The following is a 20,438-nucleotide window of genomic DNA, read 5'->3' on the forward strand; positions in this document are numbered from 1 at the left end:
GACAACTCACTCAAACACTGAAGACACAGTGGCAAGACCCTAGAAATAACTTTTTTTTTGCTTCAGCCCTATAAAAAAGACTAATTGAAGGCCATTAAAGCTGATGTTTTTAAAAAGTACATTAAATTATCTTCCAGAATCCCTTTTTGAAGTCCACATTTCCCCTTTCTGTAACTATTTTTATTCCAAAGAAATAAATGGGAATTTAACACTATATCCCAATAAAGATTGCCTTTATTAGGCATTATGCTTTTGTTGACTGCATTCTTATATTTAACACTAGCCAAAACGTAAGAAAAGTATGATTGTCATGAGCTTCTTAGAAACTTCTCCAGTAAGTATATATTTCAAAATAAAATAATCCTGCTGGGTGTGGTGGCACACACCTGTAATCCCAACAACTCATGAGGCCGAGGCAGAAGAATCATAAGTTTAAGACCAGCCTAGGCAGGACCCTATCCCCAAATAAAAAAGTGAAAATAAAAAGGGCTGGGGAGGACTGGGGAAGAGAAAATTATACAAGGCTTGTACAAGGCCCTGGGTTCAATCCCCAGCACCACAAAAAAAAAAAAAAAAAAAAATGGGGTGGGGATAATGGGGATGTAAAGCACCTGGGATTCAATACCCAGAAAAGAAGGGGAAAAAATTAAGTAATCCTACTTTTTAAAATCTAGTAAATAATACACTTTAATATAAGCAAGTCACAAGTGGTACACAAAAAGCAACTTTTCAAAATAGTAATAACTGGCTGGGGATGTGGCTCAAGCGGTAGTGCGCGCGCTCGCCTGGCATGCGTGCGGCCCAGGTTCAATCCTCAGCACCACATACAAAGATGTTGTATGTTGTGTCCACTGAAAACTATAAAAATATTAAAAAAAAATTCTCTCTTTCTCTCCCTCTCTCTCTCTCTCTTAAAAAATTAAAAAATCAAAATGGTAATATCTCTGGTAATCTCTTATTCTAAAAACCACAGGTGATGACTATAGACAACAGCAAATTATGGTGTAAAAATTCTGGTCTTTAAAAAAAAAAGTAGCAGATATGTATAATTTGATTGCTTTTTTATTAAGGGATGGATGCCGGGAACTAAACTCAGAGCTTCCTGAGTATGCCAAGCACATGCTCTACCACTGAGCTATATACCCCTATTTCCATTTTTTAAACATTTGGAGCAGGTCCAACAACTTTATTACAACTTTATTACATAGATTGGGTCCACCTGATATCTTCCTATATCTTACAGGTTATCTTAATAGAAACAGCAAATTAGCTACTGTCAAGATTAAAACTCTGTTTTAGCATTTTAAAAAAGTCTGGATGCGAGTACAGTGACACATTCCTGTAATCCCGGTGGCTCATGAGGCTGAGTCAGGAGGATTGCAAGTTCAAGGCCACCTCAGCAACTTAGTGAGACACTGTCTCAAAATAAAAAAGGGCTGGGGATGTAGGCCTGTGGCAATGAGCCTCAGGGTTCAATCCCTGGTACAAAAAAAAAAAGTCTCAAATGACACATACACCAAACTATTACCAGTTACTTTCCTTGAGGAATTGGATGAGTAAAGAACTATAGGACACAAAGAGAGGACTATTTTATAAATCCCTTTATGTTTAATTTAATAAAGGGTATACCTTACATTTACCACTAAAAAGCTGTTATTTTTTAAAAAATTAATGTTAGATTATTTTTAAAAAGCACAAATTACATGAATAAATGAAAATGTATCCATAACACTTGTCCCAAAACAGAAACAAACATATTAAGCCTATATGTCAATAGCAGACTAGAAACATGGTAAAGCATTAGTTTAAATACACTCAACATTCACAATCTAACAAGAACACACAAGAGTCTTATATACAGACACAAAAGGATGTAAATATACAGCATCCTTAGATGTCTCATACATAACAGTGACCCATAGAACCCAAAGATTGACAAACATATTAGTAACAATGTTACTAATGTTATACAATGTTATTCCTATCCTGCCCACCCGTCCCAATGTTTCCTGAATTTCTTCCTATATCTTACAGGTTATCAGGAAGAGATATGAAATTCGAACTCAAATTTACAACCTTACTTTTTGTTCCCTATACTGCACTAGATTTAGAAGCTAGTTAAACACTTCTTATTCTCCCAGGGGGTAAAGGGAGTGGAGAGCTGATGATGAGAGAGGTTTTAGATATCTTCAAATTCATAAAACCCTGATATAGGAAAACAGTCAATTTTGGAGATTCATTTTACTTTATTTTAGTGGGTTCTGAGTAACCACAAATGTGGAGAGAAAAAATATCTGGAAAGAAGCTTTATTTTATTTTTTTTAATATTTATTTTTTAGTTATCGGCGGACACAACATCTTTGTTTGTATGTGGTGCTGAGGATCGAACCTGGGCCGCACGCATGCCAGGCAAGCGCGCTACCGCTTGAGCCACATCCCCATCCCGAGGAAAGAAGCTTTAATACAGTACTATACCAATTTGAAGAGAATAAAGATAGATGAAATATTTCCCTCTCAAATATATATGTATAATACATAAAACTGTATAACATTTAATAGGAGGTTATCAGGATATGCATATTCAACAAATGCAAGCTATACAAGCACTCTACCACTGAGCTAAATTCCCAGCCCCATAAAATTTCTCTTAATCAATACTGTGCCCTGAAATGCCAAGAAACTCCCAAAGATATTCCCTGGCAAATATGGGCAAGATTGTCCATGTCTTTCCAGACTGCCCATGTGCCCAACCACAGTACATATCTCTGGAAGCCATGGTTAATCATAAAGACTCTAAGGATCCCTGCTAAGCCTGGTTATCTGCAGAGCTCCAAGTATCAGATCATAATAAGCAAGATCCAAAGAATCACAGACCTTTATGCCTTAATCCCAAGGAATGTCATCTCTCAAGATTCCTTCTTTATAAAATGAGTGGGATAGGGTCTCAGGGTCTAGGAGAACATACCAAGTTCTTGATGAGCTGTAAAACTGCACTACCTGTGATTTCAGCAATCTGGTGATAGTAAGGAAGGTAGGGGGCTTGGGATGTAGCTTAGTGGTAGAGTGCTTGTCTGGCATGCAGGAAACTCTGGGTTTGATCCCTAGCACAATATAAATACATACATAAAATAAATAAAAGAAAGAAAGGCAGAGTGGAGGAGAATAGACATTGTTGACCAAAAGTCAAAATGAGTTTGTTGGAAGTGGGCTAGGGGACGTGGTCTGAGATGACATATTATCCCCCATGGAGATAGGTATGTATCATCTGGGAGTCTAACTTCATTTCTCAAGGATACAAACTTGCAAGCTTGATTTGTTTTTAATTTCCATGCCTTCTCAGGCCTCATAAACGGGGACTGTAAACTCTTTTAACACCAGAACCAGGTGAGAAATGGCACCAAAAGTAGTAGTGGAAAAGAGAGCACTTAGCCGAGGGAGGAACTCATTCCCCTCTTAAAGGAGAATGCTAAAGCCAAGGGCACTCCCGGATCCCCAGAAAAGGAAGTAGCTGAATTCCAAAAAAGCTCTTTTCCCTACCTTTTTGTTGTTCTTGTTATAGCCAAAAGTTGAAATCCCAGGCCTGGAAGTCACTGATAGCAGCATTTTCTCTTTAATGTAAGAGAACTGAGAAAGAGAAGAGTGAGAAGGAAAGGGAGGGGGTAAAGAGGGCGAAAGAGAGAGAGAGGGAGAAAAAAAGGGGGAGGGAGAGAGAGAAGGGAGGGGGAGGAGAAAGGGGAGAAAGGGAGCAGGAGAGAGAGATGGGGGGGCTGCGGGTAAGAATGAGTTAGGGCTGCTTCTACGTCACTGAGAGAAGTTGGTCCAGAGTCTGAACGAGCCACTTCCACTGGGTCCTAATGCCCAAGATATTAGTTTTTTGTTTTCCATAAGCTCAGTAGTTAAAGCTAGAAAGAAGAATTTGTAGGTCTAACCCTTTTCAAATTCATCCCCTTTACTCTGTGAACAAATTCTGATTCTTATGAAAAGACAACAAAAATTTCCCTTTCCTCAGATCTCAGCTATAAGAAGATTTTAAGCTTGATGCCAAAGGGACCACTGAGATATTGACTTGGTGAATACATAAAGAAAACAAATTCCCAGCAACTCAAGAGGCTGAGGCAGGAGGATAGTTCAGAGCCAGCCTTAGTAATTTAGCAAGTCCCTACGCAGCTTAGCAAAGAAATGAAATATAAAAAGGGCTGGGGATGTGGTTCAGTGATTAAGTACCCCTGGGTTCAGTCCCCTACCAACAAAAAAAAGAAAATACACTGAGAAAAGTATATTTAGAGTGATCTTAATGCTCTAATAAAGAACAGAGGAACACACCAAAAAGCAGAGAAAATTAAAAATGGGGAAAAATGAATTTTAGATCCTTAGATAGTTCTGTTTCTCCCAGATTATGCTGATACCCTGGGACTCCTATTTCAGATTCTCTCAGGAAGGAGTTCATATTTAAGAAGGCATTATCAGGCCAGGTGGTGCATGCCTGTAATCCGAGCAGCTTGGGAGGATGAAGCAAGAGGATAGATCACAAGTTCAAAGTCAGCCTCAGCAAGTAAGCAAGACCCTAAGGAACTTAGTGAGGCCCTGTTTCAAAATAAAAAAATAAGAAGGTCTGGGGATGTGGCTCAGTAGTTAAGTATCCCTGGCACCCTCCCCACCAAAAAAGCCATTATCAGACTGAAATATATCTTATTTGACTCTTTATCCCACTATTTCCAAGTCTTTTAAGATCCATGAAGCTGAAATAAGTACAGCAACTCACCAAAACTGGAATTTATGTCCACGCTGAAGTTTGTAGAGTTGGGAGGGCTGCTTAAGTCCTCTTGGAGCTGTAAAAATAAATATATACATAACTATTTAAAGAACATATGTTTTAAAGAAGAAAAATAGAAAATTTCCTAGGGAGAAAAACATAACTTAAGAGTATGAACCTAACACAGTTGTAACAAGATTTAAATTTAATAGTTTCAAATAAATCCCTTGTAGAAGAAGCCTTAACAAGAAAATTCTAGTAAGCCAAAAACTTAACATTGATACCCAGGAACCCTCCCCATCTAAGTGGAACAGGACTTAGAATGAAAGTGTTCAAATCCCTTCTTAAGGCCACCCTGCTACATCACAAGTACCCTCCAAACATCAATTGATCCAGTCTGTTTTGTCACAACAAACATAAAGCTCCTAAAATGAAGTTCTGGTCTCCAGCCTGATTTTCCTGTCACTTTTTTTGCTATGATAATGGAACAGACAGTACTAGCATTCTGCAGAGTAAATACACACATACACATCCACCCCCAGTCTGTAACTTTCATTTCCAATAGGACAGGAAGTGCCTGCTCAGCTCAAGGGACACAGGAAGGGTGGGAACAGCCTCAATGTGGGAATTGCAACTGAGATTGGAAACAGGAGCCAATTACAGCAAATAAATAAATAACAGCATCTCTCAGTAATGACATATTTTTCAAAAAAGCACCTTCCCTGCCCTCAGATACTCATTAATTATATACCAATTTATCCTTGCTATTGAAGTCCTTGGTAGATACCTTCTCCTTTGGCTTAATGTGGTTCAGAAAACTTACTCTTGAGGACCAAATCCATAAAGGCAATCAATTTAATTTTTTAAAATTCTAATATTCACTTTTTGAAGGCTGAGTTTTTTGTTTTGTTTGTGTGTGTGCTGGGGATTGAACCCAGGGTTCCTGCAGGCTGCAGTAAAGGCAAGCACTCTACCAGTGAGCTATGTGTTTCTTTTATTTATTTATTTAGATGTTGATGGACCTTTATTTTGTTCATTTATTTGTATGTGGTGCTGAGAATCGAACCCAGTGCCTCACACATGCTAGGCAAGCTCTCTGCCATTGAACCACAACCCCAGCTCCCCTGTGTTTCTCTTTTGTAGTTGTCATCCTACTGTTGTGTCTCACTGTAGTTGGCTATTCATGGTGTTTTTTTTTTAATTGTAAATTAACAATTTATAGCTCTTATATGGAGTACAAAGAGATATGACTTATGAGTATAATATGGGATAACTGAATCAAGCTAATATATCCATCACCTCAGATAACCCATCATTTCTTTGTGGTGAGGACATTTGAAATTACTTAGTAATTTTGAAATGTACAATACACTATTTTTTTTCCTTAAAATATTTTTTAGTTGTTGATGGAACTTTATTATTTATTTATATGTGGTGCTGAAAATCAAACCCAGTACCTCACACATGCTAAGCCAGCGCTCTACCACTGAGCCACAACCCCAGCTTCCGTAATACACTATTAATAAAATTCACCAAGGTGTGCAATTAGATCTTTAAAAAAAAAGAATCTCATTTCTCCTGAGATTTTGTACCCTTTTATACTCCCCCCACCTCTCAGCCTTTCTAACAGCCATTCTACCCACTGCTTCTGTGAGTTTGATTATTTTAGATTCCACATGTGATGAGAACATGTAGTATTTGTTTTTGTGTGTCTGGATTCTTTTACTTAGCATAATGTTCTCCAGTTCCATCCTGCAATTACAAAATGACAGAATTTCCTTCTTTTTAAAGGCTGAATAGTCTTCCATTGTGAAAATATGCCATATTTTCTTTATCTCTTCATCTGTTGAGAGACATTTAGGTTGATTCTACAACTTGGCTATTATGAATAGTGTTGCTATGAATATGAAAATGACAACATCTCTTTGACAAACACTTCAAATCTTATAAATTAAGTTTGTTTTTAACTGATACATAAAATTATATCTATTAACGTGTAGCAGGCAATGTTTTGATATATGCACATATTGTGCAATATTTAAATCAAGTCAAACATACCTAATCCCTCAAACATTTTCATTTGTTTATGATGAAAACATTAAAAGTCATTACTTTTAACCTTTTTTTTAAAGAGATGGAGTCTGAGCCAGGTGCAATGGTACACACCTATAATCTTAGCTACAGGAGATTTGAGGCAGGTGGTTTGAAAATTTAGGCCACAGGGCTGGGACATAGTTCAGTTAATAGAGTGCTTGTCTTGCATGCACAAGGCCCTGAGTTCTAATCCCCAGCACCCTCCCCCCCAAAATAAAAAATAATGTAAAATATGAAAAAGGGCTGGGGATATGGCCCAGTGGTTAAGCACCTCTGGGTTCAACCCCCAGTACCAAAAATAAATAAATAAAATAAAATTTGAGGCCAACCCGAGTAACTCAGCAAGATTCCATCTCAAAGTAAGATTTTTTTTTTTTTTTTTTTAAAGGGGAGGATGTAGATGTAGCTCAGAGACAGAGTACTTGCCTAGCATATACAAAGCCCTGGGTTCAACTCCAGCACTGGGGGGAAGAAAGATTATATTAGGACAAAGCAGGTTAAACTACATACCTGGAAAATACTAGATCAGAAGTTCCACAGGGACCACCCAATCCAATTTTTCCTTTCTCTCTCCCCCCATTAGCAAATGAACTGATTATTCAAAAATTCTTTTCGTGAGTCTGGGTTGTGGCTCAGTGGTAGTGCAGTCGTCTGGCATGTGTGAGGCTCTGGGTACTATCCTCACATAAAAATAAATAAATAAAATAAAGGTATTGTGGCCAACTATAACTAAAAAAAATATTAAAAAAGAATTATTTTCGAAACTCCCTATCTCCTGTAAATTGGCATAACATCTTTAAGCTCTTAGAAACAAACAAACACATACCACAGAATCAAAGAGCACTAGGTACAAGATACCCCAGCTCTCATTTTCCTTTGAGTCCTACTAAACGAAGAAATTGAAGCAGATCTCTGGGGGTAGAGATATGGATTTTATGCATCTTAAAACTGAACCCCAAGGGCTGTGCTATAGCTCAGAGGTAGAGTGCCTGCCTAGCATGTGTGAGGCACTGAGTTCAATCCTCAGCACCACATAAAAATAAATAAAGGTATTGTGTCCACCTACAAGTAAAAAAAAAAAAAAAGAAAACTTAACCCCAGGGGCTGGGGATGTAACTCAGTGGTTGAGCGCTTGCGTGGCCATACTTCAGAGACTGGGTTTGAAACTATTTAAAAAACTATAAAAAATATTAAAAAAAAAAAAACCAACACTTAACTCCATTTTCCCCTAGAGTGGTGTACCAGATAGAAAGGAGACAAAGAAGGATCCAACTAAATAAACTATTTAGATGAACTAATATAAAAATCTACATCTTTATAGTTTTTTAAATAAGTTCACATAGAAGCCACAGAAGTAAAATTACCCATATACACAAACTGATATGAAAGGTAAATTATGTCAAAGAGCACTAACAAAACTAAGTGGGAACAGCATCCTTTATTCTGGTATGTTTAGTTTTTTCAAATTTGGGGTGGAACCTAAAAGATTTTTAGATTATTTATTCAGGGTTTAATCTTGCCTTCCAGGATTCATAAGAATTGGTTCATTAACATGCTTTTCATTCAATATCATATCTCACACATTTTGCCATGATTCTTGTGTTTTTTTTCTTTTATTAAAGCAGGCATCATTTAATTTTTACTTGACACAGTTCATGAATACTGTTGGAATATGTTAAATAAATATAGACAGAGGCTGGGGTTGTGGCTCAGCGGTAGAGTGCTCGCCTCACACGTGTGAGACCCTGGGTTAGATTCTCAGCACCATATAAAAATAAATAAACAAAATAAAGATATTGTGCCCAGGTATAACTAAAACAAATATTTAAAATAAATAAATAAATACAGACAAAAAAAACCCCAAACTAAATAGAAAGTAAAACAAAGTTCAAGATTGTATTTCTCTAGGAGGAGGGAGTAGAAAGGGAAGGGAGGAGTACTGAGGGCCGAATTAGAGCCAATTATATTTTATCCTTTTATGCATGTGTCAAAATGAATCCTAATATTATGCATAACTTAAAAATTAAAAGTATAAAAACAAAAAGAAACAGAAAATTGTTTATTTTCTTCATTCTGTGTTAAAACTTCGGGGCTCAGGTCAGCAGGGTGCAGCCTGTGGGCCATCTGGCCTGTCACTTGTTCTCATACCATCCTTGAGTTAAGGTACCTCTTGTTTTCAAATGAATGGAAAAGATAATTCAAAAGGATAATTGTTGCGATATATAAAATTATACAAACTTAAAAATTAACAAAACTGGTTTGTTAAAAAATAAAGCTCATGTTTTTCTAAAAAAAAAAAAAAACAAAAACAAATTTGGGGTGGGGTAAATGTGTAGTGCTGAAGATTGAACCCAAGGCCTCAAGCCATGTGCTTTATCACTGAGCTATATCTCTGGCCCTTTTGATTTTTTATTTTGAGACAAGGTCTCACTATGTCATCTTGACTGCCTTGAAGACCTTGCAATCCTCCTGCCTCGGGTTCCTAAATTGCTGGGATTACAGGCAAGCAACACAGTTCCTAGCGTTATTGAGACTCAGAGAGGCTCTATTACTGAGCTATATCTCAAGCCATTTTCATTTTTTGAGATGAGGTTTTGCCCCCTGGTGGCCTTGAATTTGTGATCCTTCTGCCTCAGCCTCCTGAGTAGTGGGGATTACAAGCATACTACACCACATCCAGCCAGTAAATGGATATGGTGTTGTGTGTGGAAGAGATGAGGAAGGCACAGTGTTCTACGGTTAGATTCAGGAAGTGTATGGAAGGAGGAAGAATCCTATTTCCTCCAGTGTTTACTCTGACTCCCTTCTGTTTTGCCCATTATATTGCCCACCTTTTTCTAGATTTGGTCAATGTCTCTTTAATTTTTAGTTTTCGTGGTCCCAGCACTAGAAGTATTTTGAGAGGGGAAGAAAAAGTAAAGTAAGAGTTGTTTTCTGGGCTTGGTGGTACACACCTATAATCCCACAACTCAACTCTGGAGGGTGAGCAGGAAGATCACAAATTCAAGACTAGTCTCAGCAACTTTGCAAAACTCTGTTTCAATTTAAAAAAAAAAAAAATGGAGGTCTGGGAATATAATTCAGTGGTAAAGCACCACTAAATAAATTTTAAAAAAAGTTATTCTTTAGCTTCTCTTTAATGTCTCTTTTCAGTATAGACTGATTTGTGATTTCTTCATAAAAGCAACCTTTTTAAACTTGTATTCCAAGTAAAGGAACTGGGGCTGGATCATCCTTGATCTGTATGTTAAAAAATGTTTGTTTGTCACTAAAGGCCCCTCCACATCAGGGTGGAAAACTCAGAAGAATGCATCACCTGCAGATGTGCTGGACTCCAGCCAGCCATTCCACGAGAGCCAAGCTGATGTGGCACATGTGGCTAAATGAGGTTAAGACAGGCTGTTTTGCTAGTAAAGCTCGGAATGTAGCTCAGAGATCTGAACAAGGCATAATACAGCCATGGATATCTCCCCACACACACACACCCTCGTATCCCACCCCAGTATAAATACTCCTTATTCATTATCTTTCCTTCCACTGATTAACTTCCTGCCTCAAGTGCAAAAGTGCTGCCTGTCCCAAGTGGAGAAGTGCTCCTTAAATGTTATGTAATGAAAATAATCCAAAAAGTTGAATTTATTTCCTGTTAAAGGGATGAAGTTAAGCCTTAGGAAAAGTGGCGGTGGAGGGGTATTTAACACCTTTGCTTCCTTAGGCAGGAAACTTACGGAGCTGTATCAAACAACAAAGCAAAACCGAGCTCTGACCCCTTCTGATGTAGGATGGAATGACAAAATCAGTCTGAAACTAGAAATTGGGAAAGCCTGGCCTCAATTCTCCTCAATTTATTTCACTGGAAAACAGGCAAGACAACTCCAAAGAATAATTTATCTCACAACCCTGTATATCAGTGCCAATAGAATGCTCTCATCTCCTATAGCAACAAATATTTCTGGCCAAAAATTACTACAGAGAATACCTCAACAACTTTTTCAAATGAACTTTTTCTTTTCTAAACACTTAAGGAATGAATACAGAAATCAAATTATGTAGAATCATTGGGACAGAAAATTAGCCTAATGTAGAAACTAGATTCTGTGCATTCTTTAAAATGGTCTACACTGATCAATCATATGGCAATATTCTTTTTATTCAGTAGATACCTGCTTCCTTCACACTTGAGCCACCTATTCTTAATTTGTACATTGGGATAAACTAGCATAAACAGCAAAAGAGTTTGTAGAAAACCACGGTTGCTAGAAGGTGCTACTAACCAGGTATTCAAGATTTTATCTGAGTTTTGATTCACTGTAAATTTAGGAGATAATATTCTTGAATTTTGTTTTCCTACTGTTATCCTGAAATCTTAAACTAAATGTAAAATTTGAACATAAGAGCCGGGTGTGGTGACACACACTTATAATTCTAGCATCTCGGAAGGCTGAGACAAGAGGATCAAGAGTTCAAAGCCAGCTTCAGCAATAGCAAGACCTGTCTCTAAATAAAATACAAAATAGGGCTGGGGATATGGTTCAGTGCTTGAGTGCTCCTGAATTCAATCCCTGATACCAAAAAGAAAAAAGAAAAATATTTTCAATATAAGAAGTAGTTTCTGAGCTGGGGATGTGGTTCAGTGGTAGAGTACTCCTGGGTTCAATCTATGGGGAGACACACATACATATACTCACACACATACACACACATTGTACACACACATGCACGTGCACAAGACACTACTTCAAGGGTCTAGAGGTGTAGCTAAGTGGCAGAGTGCTTGCCTAGCTTGCACTAAGCCTTAGGCCTGATATTCCAGCATAAGAAAAAGAAAAAGAAAAGAAAAAAAAAGGCACCATCTCAAGAGGTTCATTATAAATTTGTATTCCTGTAACATATACAATCCCTGATATTCAAAAGGATGCAGCAGGAGGATCACAAGTTTGAGGCCAGCCTGGGGCAATTTAGCAAGAACCTGTCTCAAAATAAAAAGGGATGAGGTGTAGCTTAGTGGTAGAGCAACCCCAGTTTAATCTCTAGTACCACAAGAAAAAAAAAAATTTTATTTGAAATTTTTGAAGTATTTTAACTTTGCTTAATAGTTCATCTATCTTTTTTGTTGTTGTTGTTGTTTTTGGTTTTGGTTTTTTTGGCAGTACTGGGATTGAACCCAAAGATGTTCTACTATTGACCTATACCCGGAGCCCTTTTTATTTTGAGACAGGATCTCCCTACATTGCTCAGATTGGCCATAAACTTATGATCTCTGCCTCAGCCTCTTCACTGCACCAGCTCTTCATTTTATTGTACCAAGGCATCTTCCATGCTAGGCAAGTGGTGTACCACTGAGCTAAATCTCCAGCGCCCACCTCCAAATCTTTCTCCCAAATTGTGAACTCCTATAATATAGGCACCAATTTTATTAATATCTTTAACATCAAAACATGTGATGAAGTAATGTTCTCTGAGGCAAACTGTTTTGCTGTGGTGTGGTGTTGCACACCTGCAATCCCAGCTACTGGGAAGGCTGAAGCGGGAGGTTCTCAAGTTCAAGGACAGCCTGGACAACTTTTCAAGACCCTATCTCAAAATAAAATGAAAAGGGCTGGGGTGTAGCTCAGTGGTAAAGTGATTGCCTAGCATGTGCAAGAGCCCTAGGTTCAATCCCAGTACCGTGTTAGAAAAAAAAAAGTTCTGACAAAATAATGTAATTTCCACCTCTTTTTAAGTACCTCAAATAGGAAAATGAACCTTCAATGAATATTAAGAGAAACACTTGGGCTGGGGATGTGGCTCAAGCGGTAGCGCGCTCGCCTGGCATGCGTGCGGCCCGGGTTCGATCCTCAGCACCACATACCAACAAAGATGTTGTGTCTGCCGAGAACTAAAAAATAAATATTAAAAAAAAAAATTCTCTCTCTCTCCTCTCTAACTCTCCTCTTAAAAAAAAAAAAAAAAAAAAAAAAAGAGAAACACTTGTAGCAGGGGACTTGCCTGGCATGCATGAGGCCCTCAATTCAATCCCCAGTTCTGGGGTTAGGTAGGAACACTGCCACCTTCTGGGTAAAATAGGTTATATTTGGTAAATATGGAAAAACCAAGTATAGGATTTGTAGCAGCCAGATCAAAAGTTTGGAATTTACAACCAGCTTTACTATTTGCTGTGCTAAACTAGAAAATCGCAATCAGTTTTCTTTCTACAAAATCCATGTAGTATTGGTTCTGCTTATTTATCAGTGATTATCAGAACATTCAAATCAGACAACGACTATAAAATTATTTTGTAGATTATAAAACATTTTATAAATTTTGATGTATTTTTTCACCTAAACATGATATGTTTGAGTATGACATATCCATTTTATTCCTTGCTATAAATCTAGATAAAGACCCAGTAGCAGGCTGGGGTATACTTCAGTGGTCACAAGAGCCTGGGTACAGCCAGGTGTGGTGGCACACACCTGTAATCCCAGTGACTTCGGAGGCCAACGAAGGAGAATTTCACATTCAAGGACACTCTCAGCTAGTTAGCAAGATTCTGTCTCAATAAAAAATTAAAAATGATTTTGAAGTAAATAATTTTTTAATATTTATTTTTTAGTTATCGGCGGACACAACATCTTTGTTTGTATGTGGTGCTGAGGATTGAACCCGGGCCGCACGCATGCCAGGCGAGCGCGCTACCGCTTGAGCCACCTCCCCAGCCCCAAATAAAATTTTTTTTAAATAATTTTTTAAAAAAAGGACAGGGATGAAGCTCAGTGATAAAGTGCCCCCGGTTCAATCCTCAGCAATGAAAGGAAAAAAAAAAAAAAACACTACTAGAATTAATATATTCAATGAAGTCACAGAATACAAAAATCCATACATAGAAATCTATTGCATTGCTAAAATGATCAATAAACAATGTGAGGGGCTGAGGTTGTAGCTCAGTGGTAGAGCACTTGCCTAGCATGTGTGAGGCATAGGTTGGATCCCCTGCATCACATAAAAATAAAAAATAAAATAAAGGTATTGTGTCCATCTACAACTAAAAAAATTTTTTAAAATATGAAATTATAAAAAATTCTATTAATTCTATTAATAACAGCATCAAAAAATAAATCCTTAAACAAGGATGCATGCCTGTAGCCCCAGCTGCTGAGGAGGTTGAGGCAGGAGGATAACTTGAGTTCAGGAATTTGATGGCAGCCCAGGAAAAACCCTGTCTCAAAAAATGGAGATGGGAGAAGAAGCTTAATTAGGACAGTAGCAATGAAAATGGGAAAAGTAGATGGATTTGAGACCTATTACAAGGATGTAAAACGATGAGGAAGCAGAAGATACATGAGATTATATGTAAGCTTTTAGCTGAATGTCAGATTTTTAAAAAATTTTTTTGTGAATAAATATTTTTTTTCTTTTTTTTTTAACCATACGATTTATTTTTATTTTTTAGTCATACATGACAGCAGAATGTATTTTGACATATAAAACATACATGGAATATACATACATCAATCATATTGTCTATTCTATTCTGCTGTCCTTCCTATCCTCCCTACTCCTCCGCTCCTCTTCCATCCTTTCTCTCTATCCAATCTAATGTGACACACTTTTTTTTTCTTTTTCTCATCACAACATCATATATGTGTTCTGTATAACAATGAGGTTCTCCTTCCATCTTCTGTGCAACTCCCCTTCTCCCTCTTTTTCCCTCCCACCTCTCTTTCCTATTTAGTGGTAGTCTTCTTCTCATGCTCTTCCTCCCTATCTCATTTTAAGTTACCCCCCTTATATCAGAGAAGACATTCGGCATTTGTTTTTTAGGGATTAGCTAACTTCACTTAGCATAATCTGCTCTAATGCCATCCATTTGCCTGCAAATGCCATGATCTTGTTATTTTTTTAGTGCTGAGTAATATTCCATTGTGTATAAATGCCACATTTTTTAATCCTTTCATCTATTGAAGGGCATCTAGGTTGGTTCCCAATTCTAGCTATTGTGAATTGTGCTGCTATAAACATTGATGTGGCTGTGTCCCTGTAGTATGCTCTTTTTAGGTCTTTTGGGTATAGTCTGAGAAGAGGAATAGTTGGGTCAAATGGTGGTTCCACTGAATGCCAGATTTTAATGTTATTCATTGAAAAAGGAAACACAAATTAAGAAATCTGATCTTATAAAGATAAAAAAATTTCTATGTAGCAAAAAACACAAAAGGAAAACCAAAAGTCAAATGATAAACCAGAAGGAAGAAAGGGAATATATTCAACTCTATCACAAAGAGCCAATTTCTAAAATATACAAAAAGTTCTTACAAGTCATTATCAAATAGCCAGGTCAGGTGTGGTGAGTTATGCTTGTAATCCCAGTACTCAGGAGGCTGAGGTAAGAGCATCTCAATTTTGAGACCAGCACGGGCAATTTAGCAAGACTCTATCTTGAAGATAAAATTTTATAAAAGGGCTGGGGACATAGTTCAGTGATCTGTTTTATTTATATTTTATATGTTTATATTTATATATAATATATAAAATATAGTTTAAATGTATATATACTTATATATTATACATAACTTAAGTATATATAATATATATAAAATGGTTATATATATATACAGTTATATATATCATGGTTATCTAATTGAATATTAAATATTATATTTAATATAAAATATGCATAATATATATAATATGCTATATATATATACATATATATATATATATATATATATATATATATATCTCCAAGAACATTGTTTGCCTCTGGGGAAGGAAACTGGATAAATGAGAAGCAGGAGCAACTCCACTATATGCCCTTTCAAAACTTTCCAGTTTTGAATTGAATAAATAAAATCATAAAAGAAAACAGCCCTAAACCAGGCGTGGTGGTCATAATCCTAGCAGCACAGGGGGCTGAGACAGGAGGATCATGAGTTCAAAGCCAGACTCAGCAATGGCAAGCTGCTAAGAACTCAGTGAGATCCTATCTCTAAATAAAATACAAAATAGGGCTAGGGATGTAGTTCAGTGGTTACATGCCCCCAAGTTCAATCCCTGGTACCAAAAAGAAAAAAAAAAAAGCAGCTCTTAGTAATGTTTTGGCTAATTGATAAGTTTTATGACTATATTTTTCCCCTGCTTATGTGTCTATGCTGAATAATTATTTTATTGGAGATTGTGATCCTACAGAATGCCTTAAACAATTTTTAAAGGTTATCTGATTTATTTATTTTTTTTACTTCATTTATTTATTTATTATGTGGTGCTGAAAACCAAACCCTCACACAGGCTAGGCAAGTGCTATACCACTGAGCTACAACCCCAGCCCCTTTAAACAATTTTTGAATCCTTTAATTCTGTTATAAATAGTAATGAGAATTGCCCAAAACAAAACTGAGATAATTCAGAGACACTTAAAATCCACCAGTATTGCTAATAGCCATAAAAAAATGAATACTTAATATAAATTTTTTTCATTTATCACCTTCTGTACTTTTTTTTTTTTTTTTTGGTACCAGGGATTGAACCCAGTGGCGCTTAACCACCAAGCCACATCCCCAACCCTTTTTAAATATTTTATTTAGAGACAAGGTCTCACTGAGTTGCTTAGGGCCTCAGTAAATTGCTGGCTTTTGAATTCAAGATCCTCCTGCCTCAGCCTCCAGAGCTACTGGGATTACAGGTGTGCCCCACCATGCCCAGTTTTACTGTATTTTTTAATCTGTTTAAATTAACTAATTTAAACAGATTAAATAGATTGGAGTAAGAAATGCACACAACTGAGCAAATATCCTTAGTCTTGAAAAATCACTTTTCTGAGTAGTAGTTACTACAAAAATTACCTAAGGATCTAGAACTGTTTTATGGAAAACTTCCTCGAAGTTCAGAGAGCTATAAACACCACACTTTTGCAAAATGATAGGTCAAAACAGATGACGTAAGGGCTAAGGGTGTACTTCAGAGGTAGAACTCAGCATTCCTAAGGACCTGGGTCCAATTCCCAGCAATCAATAACCCCCCCCTTTTTTTTTTTTTTTTTTTGCTATCAGGATTGAACTCAGGGGCACTCAACCACTGAGCTACATCCCCAGGCCTATTTTTGTATTTTATTTAGAGACAGGGTCTCACTGCATTGCTAGTGCCTCACTTTTACTGAGGCTGACTTTGAATTCACTATCCTCCTGTCTCAGCCTCCCAAACCGCTGGGATTACAGGCCACATTACAACTTTGCCCAGATAAAATATTTCAAATTAGATTATTGATTAGAACATTAAAACTTATGGCCTAGGGATTATTTCAATTAGATAACCATGGTTAAAAATTCTACCTAGGGGCTGGGGATGTGGCTCAAGTGGTAACAAGCTCGCCTGGCATGCGTGCGGCCCAGATTGGATCCTCAGCACCACATATAAACAAAGATGTTGTGTCCGCCGAAAACTAAAAAATAAATATTAAAAAAAAAAATTCTCTCTCTCTCTTAAAAAAAAAAAAAAGAGAAGAATGCCTGAAGAAAGGGTGGTCACTACTAAAAAAAAAAAAAAAAATTCTACCTAGTCTCTTAAATAATAATTTTATTTATTCACCATATTATAATGTAGAATTTTAACATCATTTATATTCTTTTTTCTTCCTAAATTTTTTTAGATGTTGATGGACCTTTATTTTATTCATTTATTTATATGCAGTGCTTCACAAATCAAACCCAGTGCCTCACACATACTAAGCAAGTGCTCTACCACTGAGCTACCCCAGCCCCATCTATATTCTTTAGGTTAAAAAAACAAGATTTTTATTTGAGTATATGGTACAGGGCTTTAAATCCAGGGGTGTTCTACCACTAAGCTATACCTCTAGTCTTTTTATTTTTTATTTTGAGGCACATGCTCACTAAATAGTCCAGGTTGGCCTTGGACTTAAGATGCTCCTGCTACAGACTCCAGAGAAGTTGGTAAAGAAATAAGTATTAAAATATTATCAATCAATCCTTGAATGTGTTTTCTTTTTGCCTTTTCAACAAAGGCTTTTTTGGGCTGGGTATATAGCTTAGTTGGTGGAGTGCTTGCCTCACATGCACAAGGCCCTAGGTTCAATTCCCAGCAAAAAAAAAAAAAAAGTAATCTCAACAAAGGCTTTCAAATTAGATTTAGCCTACAAAGAGTTTTTTAAAATATTTTTTAGGGGCTGGGGTTGTAGCTTATGGTGGATCATTTGCCCAGCACGTGCGGGGCACTGGGTTTAATCCTTAGCTCCACCTAAAAATAAACAAAATAAATGTGTTGTGTCCATCTACTACTAAAAAATATATATTTTAGGAATACTTATAGAAATCCACATTTTCTTGGTATATTTTAATGATTCAGACTTGCTATAATTGGTTTTAATGGCCATCAGAAAAACTAGATTACAAGAGGCATTATTTGGCCGAGCAGAGTGGCACACACCTGTAATCCCAGAGGCTTGGGAGGCTGAGACAGGAGAATCACAAGTTCAAAGCCAGCCTCAGCAACTGTGAGGCACTAAGCAACTCAGTGTCTCTAAATAAAATACAAAATAGGGCTGGGATGTGGCTTAGTGGTTGAGTACCCCTGAGTTCAATCCTAGGTACCAAAAAAAAAAAAAAAGAAAAAGAAAAATGGCATTATTTGGCAAAAGAAAGACAGCATGAATAGTCATTGTAAGTGGACCAATGTGATAGTTTCTTTTTAAAGGTGTTTATGATATTCTTTCAGTCCTATAAAATTTGGTTTTGCAATTGTTAAACTAAAGAGGAACTAAGAAAGCACAGTGGAATAATTCACAAATACATTTGAACTCATATGAAATTTCATTTTCTCCATGAGAGTCTAACATTATGTTAAAACATGTAACTCCCACCTACAACTCAGCTTTGGTAGTTCACACTTTCTTATACCCACTTATTACTCCAAAGAAATTAAGAGTCTCTCAAATGTAACTTTCACACTGGTTGTTCTTGCACAGCTCTCGGTCTAGAATACCCAAGAATTGGTTCTCTCCCCTTTTAACTCAATGGCCCTTCATCCTAGCCCAGTTAGGTGTTTCTTCTTTATACTTCCTTCTGAATATCTGCACCACAGAATCTTTCATTAGAAATTTTACAAATTAGCTTTCTCATTTCTCATTTCTCCCAAAACCAGAAATGAAATTATGTTCATTAAAATGGTTTTTAATTAATTTTTAATATTTTTTAGTTGTTGATAGACCTTCATTTTTTTTTAAGACCTTCATTTTATATATGCGAGGCAAATGCGCTACTGCTGAGCCACAGCCTCAGCCCTAATTTTTAAATTTTTGGATTTTCCAGCACATAGTCTAGCACACTATAGTCCAACAAAAAGATACTCGTTGAGTTAATGGAAGCCGATTATTTCAGAATGTACAATCACCCAGTAAAATTCAAGTTTTATCTTTTACAAATAGAGAAACTAAGGCAGTAAGGAGTTTGCCCAATAGCACCATTAACAAAGACTAACAGTGAAAAAAATGTGAAATCCTTCAATTGGACTGACTTCCAAGCTATATTCTATAGAGTAGAACAAATGAGAGCATCTAAATCATAAAAAATAAAGTCTTCAAACACAAACATCAAGTTTCCTATTTTGTACCTCAGATAATTTAGCTTTTTTTAATTTAAGGATTCAAAACCATTAAGGAGGCTTCATATACCATGAAATTCTGGCAAAGCCAAAAACTGACTTAAAGAATCCACTATTGGGCTGGGATTGTGGCTCAGCAGTAGAGCACTCGCCTATCAGGTGCGAGGCTCTGGGTTCGATCCTCAGCACCACATAAAGATAAATAAATAAAATAAAGGTATTGTATCCAACTACAACTAAAAAATAAAATAAATTAAATAAATAAATAAATAAAAGAATCCAGGGGCTGGGGTTATAGCTCAGCAGTAGAGTGTTTGCCTCCCACTTACGAGATACTGGGTTCGATCCTCAGCACCCCTTAAAAAATAAATAAACAAATTAAATAAAGATATTGGGTCCATCTTTTTAAAAATCTTAAAAAAATAATCCACTATTAAAGGAGATACACAGGAAAGTTTTATTTTACCTATGAAAACCCTCATGTGTAGTTGCCCAGGTCAGAGTTGGATAATTCTCTAATATAGAAACTAGATGTGTCTTTTTCAAATTAGAAACAAAAAAAGAACATGATGCCACCAAGTTTTAACCACTTGAGATGACTCATCTTAAAAAATATTTATTTATTTATGGTACTAATGATTGAACTCAGGGGTGCTCTACCACCCAGCCCTTTTTACTTTTTATTTTGAGAGTCTTGCTCAGCTACCCAGGCTGTCCTTGAACTTGTGATCCTCCGCCCTCAAACTCCCAAATCATTGGGATTACAGGCATGGGCCACCACACCTGGCACAAATTTGTTCTTGAGTATCTTATACTTGACTCAAAGCTATGGGGCCTTCCAACTCACCAGTTCATGCTCCATCTTCATGCCTAGGCAGCCATTTTGTAGTGGAGGCAAAATCAGTTCAAAGGTTAAAGTAAGCAGGGGCTAGTTCTCTATGCAAAGAACCACCAATCTACCACCAGATATTTTTTCACTGCCCAGTTTCTATTAATATAA

The 20,438-nt window shown here is 36.7% G+C and overlaps 1 protein-coding gene across 10 annotated transcripts in view; it reads right to left on the reverse strand.

Moving 5' to 3' along the window:
* Positions 1-20,438, reverse strand: part of Rbms2 (RNA binding motif single stranded interacting protein 2) — an 89,008-nt gene that overhangs the window by 66,737 nt on the left and 1,833 nt on the right. Inside the window, exons 1-3 of one of the 10 annotated variants that reach the window (XM_040280461.2) lie at positions 5,127-5,269; positions 4,763-4,829; positions 3,538-3,624 (exon numbers count right to left, since the gene is read on the reverse strand). In XM_040280461.2, coding sequence (XP_040136395.1) covers positions 3,538-3,603 — 66 coding nt within the window. In that variant the 5' untranslated portion in view covers positions 3,604-3,624; positions 4,763-4,829; positions 5,127-5,269. The other 9 variants (XM_021733510.3, XM_078053295.1, XM_013363080.3 and 6 more) reach the window with 9 other exon arrangements.

The sequence above is a fragment of the Ictidomys tridecemlineatus genome, chromosome 6 (genome assembly GCF_052094955.1).
Source record: "Ictidomys tridecemlineatus isolate mIctTri1 chromosome 6, mIctTri1.hap1, whole genome shotgun sequence".
Lineage (NCBI taxonomy): Eukaryota > Metazoa > Chordata > Mammalia > Rodentia > Sciuridae > Ictidomys > Ictidomys tridecemlineatus.